This window comes from Daktulosphaira vitifoliae, unplaced genomic scaffold (assembly GCF_025091365.1).
Source record: "Daktulosphaira vitifoliae isolate Bord-2020 unplaced genomic scaffold, ASM2509136v1 Scaffold_3, whole genome shotgun sequence".
Classification (NCBI taxonomy): domain Eukaryota; kingdom Metazoa; phylum Arthropoda; class Insecta; order Hemiptera; family Phylloxeridae; genus Daktulosphaira; species Daktulosphaira vitifoliae.
In genome coordinates, this window is record NW_026099574.1 from 28,609,279 (window position 1) to 28,617,648 (window position 8,370).

General features: G+C 26.0%; 1 protein-coding gene across 5 annotated transcripts in view; it reads right to left on the reverse strand.

Moving 5' to 3' along the window:
* Nucleotides 1–429: 429 nt before the first annotated feature.
* Nucleotides 430–8,370, reverse strand: part of LOC126900799 (death-inducer obliterator 1) — a 13,968-nt gene continuing 6,027 nt past the window's right edge. For all 5 annotated transcript variants that reach the window (XM_050676744.1, XM_050676743.1, XM_050676742.1 and 2 more), the window contains 9 exons: nucleotides 7,685–7,813; nucleotides 6,573–7,190; nucleotides 6,295–6,498; nucleotides 6,170–6,222; nucleotides 5,977–6,093; nucleotides 5,416–5,843; nucleotides 2,197–4,146; nucleotides 1,780–1,988; nucleotides 430–1,193 (listed from right to left, as the gene is read on the reverse strand). In XM_050676744.1, the coding sequence (XP_050532701.1) occupies nucleotides 558–1,193; nucleotides 1,780–1,988; nucleotides 2,197–4,146; nucleotides 5,416–5,843; nucleotides 5,977–6,093; nucleotides 6,170–6,222; nucleotides 6,295–6,498; nucleotides 6,573–7,190; nucleotides 7,685–7,813 (4,344 nt within the window). In that variant the 3' untranslated portion in view covers nucleotides 430–557. The remainder of the gene's footprint in view (nucleotides 1,194–1,779; nucleotides 1,989–2,196; nucleotides 4,147–5,415; nucleotides 5,844–5,976; nucleotides 6,094–6,169; nucleotides 6,223–6,294; nucleotides 6,499–6,572; nucleotides 7,191–7,684; nucleotides 7,814–8,370) is intronic.

The window sequence follows — 8,370 nt, forward strand, 5'->3', positions numbered from 1 at the left end:
TTCATACAAAATTGAATAATCTCCATATAATACAATAATTTTTACATCGAAAATTAAGGTGACTTTGCTATAACAAAAATAATTATTAAGATTATAATATGCAGTTAATTTACAATAATTTTAATAAAATCCATATTAAAAAATTATATTTTTACTACAGCAAAATTTACAAAAGCAAACACTGAAAGAACTTATGTTAGCTAAACATTTAGTGTTGAAATTTACATGCTCATACATATAATTGAAAATATGTGCGCATTTAAAATAAAACTCTAGTATTGACTTTATAGAGTTTTCATATCAACTGTTAACTTTTATTTACATTAAATGTACATGTTTTAAAATGCATATTTGCAATTAAATAAAATTTGTAACAATTCTATAATATATTAATTATTAACAAATATGAAATAAATTTAATAAACTTAGTATATAATAAATACATATATTCATTAATAATAAAATATATGTTTAACATATATCTAAAATAACATTAATACGCAATATATTATAAGAACATAAAATTATAAAAATACATAAAATAAATTAGGAAACAATTACATACGTCTCCAACGGTCTTTGTTATCTCTACGGTCATTTGACTTTTTATATTTTTTCTTTTTGGGTTCATCTTTTGAATTGCTTCCAACCCAATATCCAGATTTTTTTTTATTTTTATTAAGTGGATAAGGTGGCGGTGGAGGTGGTGGTGGTGGCGGAGGATGTTGGTACATATTATTATATGGATAGGTAGGTGGATTATAATTAAAGTTACTTTGGTCTGGTCCAATTGGTGGAGGTGGAGGTTGTTGTGATCTATACTGAGTTGGGTATGTGTACCCCGGAGGGGGATAAGGATAAGGCATTGGAGCAATATAGTTCATTTGTATATATGGCGTATTATAGTTAGGAGGTGGTAAACTAGTATCTGGATTACAAGGAGATGGATATTCATCTTCAAGACCCGGAGGTGGTGGTTCAGCAGCAGATGTTACAGCAGATCGTTGTCGAGGATCCCTACATTTTTTTTCTACATCTAAAGAAGTTTTAGATAATTCTATATCAGTAGATTGTGATTCCTTCGAGCTAATAGAAGAAAGTATGTCTTTAATGTTGCTTGGCAACTGAATGTCTGTAGTTAAAGGAGTTAACTCACTAGTTGGACTATACACTTCTTCATCAGGATCCAACACCTGCAACATTTTAGAAATTATGCTAAAAAATTATGTATAGAATGATTGACTATGTCTTGATCAGTATCTTCAAAAAATACAAAATAATTTATAATTTTTTCTTTTCAAAATGCTTATAAAACCTTACATACTACTAATTGAAGAAAACAATTAGTTATACCTTCTATTTTTACTCCCTCAACAGACATCCATTTTAGATTTTTATGTGATAACATATGTATTTATATGACTCATATTATAAAAATCATCTAATTTAGAAAATGACTGGTCAATAACAAATTTTGAACCAGTATTTTTGAAAATAATATTGCAGGTGAATATGAAGGTGAGTAAAATTATTTTGTATTCTGTGCTACTGTACTACTCCTCCCATTTAGATATAAAAGTAATAATATCTAGTAATATTCCTTAATTAAATTATTTTCCAATATTAGAACTAGTTAATTAAAAAAAATAATAAATAAAGCATATAAAAATCTGTAAGTTTTTGAAAAGATAAATTAGTCAATTTTATTCTTATATTTTTGAACGTATGCATGAGGCATAGTTTATTCATCACTTTGTATATATATAAATATAGTCATACATCAACAGTTGTAACTGTGCTTTGAGATCCAGCAGTCATCATCTGAATCATCATTTTTTCTTTTTCAATTTTTCTTGTTAATTCTTCCATTTGTTGTTGAATATTTGTTGTAGCACCTATTTCTTCAGATATATTGGGCAAGTCTTCATCAACAGGTGAATAGGGTTCTTCTTCTCCAGGTATATATGGCAAATCATCATCCGTCAGTGCTATAAAAATTTTACTATTAAATTAAGTTAATTATAAAATGTTTTATATAATTTTTTTTAAATAAAACATTTTAATAAAACAATTAAAAAAAAAACTATAATTTTATAATTATATGTTTTATAAAGTACTTAAAGTTAATTTAAGAGTTAAAATTTTTCATTTTTCAAACTCAAATATTATCTAATTTATACCAAAAATGTTACTAACTAGTTGTAAGAGGCAAAACTGGTGTTGGCAAACTTAGAATTTTATTTGTTGGCGATCTAGGAGGAGTATAACTTTCTTTAGGTGAATAACTGTCTTGAGTTATAGGTAATCCAGGTTTTAAATGAGGTAAACCTATGGTTTCATCAATATTAGTTAAAGTATAACTATCTTCAGGTGGTGGTTTCCACACTTGAGACCAAGGTCTTTTAGAGTTTCGTACAACTATACCAAGTAGTAAATGTGTTCGGTAATCATCAACACCAGGTCCATCCAATGGTAATAACACTTGAGGTATAGGGCTATGACTTCCAAGAGGATAAATATAAAAATCTTTAATGTCTGGAAAAGGTTTATTGTCAATAACAGCAATACGATTTTTAGCACTTAAATACTGATATAGACTTAAGTATGACATTTGCTGCTCAATTCCACTAGCTGATAACTTAGTAACTACAATATCTTTTGTTCCAGTTTTCTTTAATTTGCTCATATACTCCCATACTGTTTGTTGTTTAATCCGGCCAACACATTGCAGTACACTCAATGTCAGTTCAGATTCTAACCCAGTTATATTACCAGATAAACGTGTCATAGTAACATTGCATCTAGCTACATCTGTGAAATTAATAGTTCCCTTCCAAATAGGACTTGCTTCTTCTTCTATTCGAGGTGGTGTAGCAATAACTACAGTTGAACTTGGTTCCCTATCACTTATATTGTCTTCTTTTTGAATTTCTACTTCAATAGGAGGTTGATCAGGTTTATTTTCAGTAATTTTTACTTTTTCAATTTTTTTATCTTTACTTCTATCTCTACTTCTATGTCTCTTATCTTTATGAGATTTATGCCTATTTTTGCTTGATTTGTGATGTCTACGGTCATGATCTCTGCTATGGCTTCTCTCTTTATATTTACTTTTTTTCTTATCTTTCCTATCTTCTTTGGGTAACTTAAATAGAATCGGAGGTTTTTTCTCTTCAATTTTTATATCTGGATTGAGTTCAGGTACAATTGTTTCACACGTTTTATCTTTAGATTCAATTATTTCTTCTCCTTTATGAGTTTTCATAACTAGAGCTTTAGATTGATTCATCAAATCCAATTCAGTTTTTCTAATCATCTCAATCTGATGTTTATTTTCTCTTTCTCTCCATTCTGCTAACTCTTGAGAGGCCATCTCATCAGCTGTCATGCGTACCAATTGGTAAGGAGTAACCCACTGAAACATAATTTTTTTAAAGAAATTTAAATTTTTGGGATCTTTTATATTGAAAACCAAGCTTCTGTATTTAGTTTTATACTTTTGGTCCACTTTACCAAATTGATTATACAGTTCTTCTTCAATATTTGTTATTAATTTATCTAAATTTTCTTCAGCTGTTTTTAATTCAGGCTCTTCAGATATTCTACTACTTAAGGACTCAAGCAAAGATTTTTTTACATTACTACGTAATTGGGATTCATCTCTTTTATCCATGGAAATTTCTTTAACAGGTTCCGGTTTTTTTTTAATAGTTTTTTGAACTGGGAGAGGCTTTGATTGAATTTGGGTACTAGGTTTAAATGATAACGAAGTTTGAATAGATTTGGGCATATCTTTTTGTGGAATAACTGGTTTAGATTCTTTCTGAACCATCGATAATTTTTGACTATCTTTTTTTACAAACACTAACTTTACTTTATCAGGCTGTAAAAGATCTTGTACATCTGATAACTCTTTTTTAAAATCTTTTGTTTTCACTTTATCTGGGCTAGGAACTGATTTTTTTGGACGGTTTTCAATTTCTTTTTTAATAAATTTTAGAGTAGATTGAGTTAACTTTTGAGAACTAGAAGTTGTTTGAATTGGAGATTTTTTTGATTTTGCTGGCCCAGATGGTTTTAAAATTTGAAAGGTAGGGTTTTCAACCATCCATTGTTTTAAGTTTGTTATCTTAGGAGCTTGTTCACCTAAAAAAAAAAAAGTATTATTGAAAATACATAACCTATTTTACATACATAAATTAAAATTAATTTTCAATTAAAAATTATCAATATTCATAGAATTTTTATCCAAAATTGTTATTAACCTACCTTACAATTATTAATAAGAATTCTGAAAAAATAGCGACTAATTATTTTTTATAATGCATGAATCTTGATTTTTAAGATTTTACAAAAGGAAACATAATTTTTTATTCAATTTAAAACTATTCAATCATTACAAAAAACTAGAAAATTAATCTTATATTTTTTTTTAAAGATATTAATTTCAAAGTCAAATTTATAATAAATATTATCTCCAAATTAGAATCTATAAATAGATAGTACTAATTGAAAATATATTTTTACAAAACATTTGCAATTTTTCATAAAGTTAATTTTTGAACATAATGTGAAGTATTTAGTTTGGTTTGAGATTACACAGCATAGAACACAAAAATTTAATTAAAAATAAAAATTTTGACTAAAATATTATATTTGTTGCTTTGAGTAAGAGTTGCAGTAATATCCGTTTAAAAAGTTATATGTAAATTGGTGGTTAGAGAGCCTAATTTTTTATAAATGTCAGTAAATACATTTTTCAGAAAATCTAAAATTATCAAAATATGATTTTGAAAAAAAAAATGTTATTTTATTTTTGTACAGAGCCCTTCAGTTAGTCTGCTAATTAACAACATATTTTTTTGATTTACTTATTTTTTTACTGTTATATAAATGTAAGTGTTTATTGTGCACAAAAATGAACATATAATAAATATGAAGAGAACTTAGAAAATAATTGTTGGTAAATAATGTTTTAATGCATCACTGGCGTTAAAAGACTAAAAAATAGCTATTAAGAAGTTTTAAAAATTTGCTTTTAAAATATTCTAAAAAGCATTTCTTTAATACAATAGTGAGTATGTAGTGCCGGCAGAGTATGCATTAGAAATATGCACTAGTACTAGTTATACCACCTGTATTTATGGCCACTCAATATATTAAAATGTTTATAACTCAATAAATAATCATTCTAAAGTGGTATTTAACCCATCAAAAATTTTTTGGTAAGAAGTGCTAAAATTAGCTCTTTTGAAATTTCAAGAAAATTAAAAAATATGTTTTTAACATAGTTCAAAATTAAAGATATTTTGAAAAAAAAAATAAGGCAAAATATTAGCTGTATTAAGTTATAAAAGATATCAAAATTTGATGGGACATTCTGTAAATATATATAATTAATGATTAATAACATACCAGTTATCAATCTACTGTTTTTCTTGTCAAATAAAATAATGTCTGGAGATTCTGATGTATTACATGCTTTTATAGCCGTTACACTTTCATGAATATGTTTATCCAAACAATTATCATCACAAAAGATACTAGTAGTTTTTTCAATATCTTTAGAACAGGAAACACATTTTTGTTTTGAAGTAGAGTTTATTTTAGGTCCTTCTATTTTTTTAACAGGACTTTTTAAATGAACTTTCTTTTTTCTTTCTTCTTCCATTTTAATTTTAGAATCTTCTGATTTTTTACGAGCTTCATCAGTTTTCTTTTTTCTACAAGGAGGACAATTCCATTCTACTCCTCGAGCTTCCATTTGTTCACCTAGAGCTTTTGTCACACCAACACATTTACCATGAAACCAATCTTCACAAGTGTCGCAACAAATCATAAATCTAAAATAAAAAAATTAAAATAAAAACTTATTAAGTCATCAAATACTTTTATTTGTTTACACTAAATTTAATAGTACTTTATTATTCAATATAAGTATCCAAAAAATAACAAATTATTTGATTAAAATTGTACCTGTTATTATGTGGTTTCCGGCAAACACACCAGAGTCTATTCGGATCATCTTCAGAAGTCATATTACCATCCCTGTCAGTATCAGATTCTTCACTATAATCTGTAAAACTTTTTGAACTAACCAAAAAAATATTAACATTAAAACAATGTCATACAATTCAATAAATAAATAACAAATACAAAAATCATTTACGTTTCTGAAATTTTTCTTTGTCTTTCATCTTCTTTTTTAATAGCTTCAACATGCTGTAAAACATAGATAATATAAAAAGAGATGATTGAAAAAATAACTATGATAAGAAAACTAATGTTTCTTACTTCTTTTTTAACTAATGATCGTGTTTTTGGAGTTTCAACAGGTGGTAAAGTAATTAATCTGCCGGATTTTCCATAAAACACAGTTACACTTTTAGATTTATCATTTGATGATGTTATTGAACGACCACTATCATTCAAGCTTTCATCTGATAAAAGACTATTCATCAAATCATGGCTTGAATTGGAAGGAGCAACAAAATTTGACTAAAACATATTTTTATATAATAAATATCTTAAGAAATAACACTAAATATAAGATTTTGTAATTTAAATCTTACAGAGTTGAGGTCTTCATTAAGATCAGCTAACTCATCAATTAAGTTTTCTTCATCAATTATTTCAGTTTGACATGCAATTTTAGAGCTTATGTCATTCAATATATCCTCAACTGTTTTTGTTACAGAACTCTCAAGAGATTGTACTTTTTCTTTTACTGGACTATCCTTAAGCTTATTAGAAATTTTCCTCACTCTTTTTTCTTCTATCACTAAAATTGAATCTAAGTTAGAGTTCATATTTTCAATAACTGCTTGATTTTGTTCTTTTTTTAGAGAATTTCTTTTTTTTGAATTTTTCTCTATATCATCATTATTGTGTAATTTATTATCATCAGCTTGAATTATGTCTGGCACAGAAAATAACTCTGGTACATCCGATAGTTTTGACACACACTTTTGCGTACTTGATAAAATTAAGTCAGATGAATTATCATTACTTTCAAGTTTTTCTTTATTTTTTTTGAACATTAATTGATTTTGAATATATTTCTTTGGTTCAATACTAGATTGACGAACTAACTCATTAGCCTGTAACATAATTTGATCTACAACTATATTTTGTTGTTTCTTTTGCCGAGTTCCTTTATTTGATGTAATTGGTCGTATAGAGTTGGATTTCTAAAAATAAAAATTTATTCATTAAATAGGAATAAAGAAAAATAAATAGTTGAGAAGAACAAAACTTTTCCTAAGTTTATAAAAATAGCAAATATTTTGCATTCCCCCCCCCCAAATATTTATGGTTAGATAATATATACTTATGTAAGTAGTATGAGGGAATACACCTCATAATAGTAACTTAAGCTTATCATGTACTATAGTTAGTATATCTCCGTCAAGAAGAAGATTTGATAAAATTTCAAAAAACAAATTTTCAACTATTTTAATCATAAACATAACTATTTTGTATAGAATAATGTACGAAATAAAAATTCTTCTTCCATAGATAGCATTAGCATTTTTTTTTAGCTCACACATGTAAAACAAAATATACTATTATTACAATATTTTTCTTTATTTTTCAAATTTGACAATCAAGTCAAATATCGTGTAGAATGAAGGATTTTAATTGTTCCAGTTATTTTCTTTTGTTGATTAAAATAGTTACCTACCATGGGTAAAATTCGTTTTATAGTCTTATTAAGAACAGAAGAATCATTTGATTGATCAACATTTTCAGCTTTCTTTCTTGTCATAACTTGTCTTGATTTGATAACATCTATATTTTTTAATTTTTCATCCTATTAAATCATTGAAAAATATTAAAATATTAATTTTTAATAATAAATATATATACACATACTTTTTGGTTAAAACTTAGTCAAAATTATAAATAAATTACTAAGTCTATGTAATATCGTGTTGGCCTAATCCACAAATAATAATGCATCTCCATTATTTTTAATTTTAAGAATATTTGTCTATAAAATTATGAAATAAAACTATGTTTCTTAATAAAATAAAATATTTTACTTTTTCATTTAATTCTCTTTGAAATTGAAAATAAAAAAATTGTTGTAAAAGCTATGTATCATAAAACCTTGAAAGTTTTTTTTTATTTCCTATTAAATTTACCATTTTGAACATACATCCATTGCAAATTAGGGTGATAATATACAGCCTAATAAAATATACAATGATCAGTAAGTAAGGAAACAGGTCAGTTATTATAAACAATGAGAATAGAATTTTTTTTCCTTACTTACTTAATACCCTATAGAAAAAAATTGATATCATAAAAGAACATAACAATATTTTCATCTTAATTATGTAATTATGATTCAAAAAATTAAAAAAA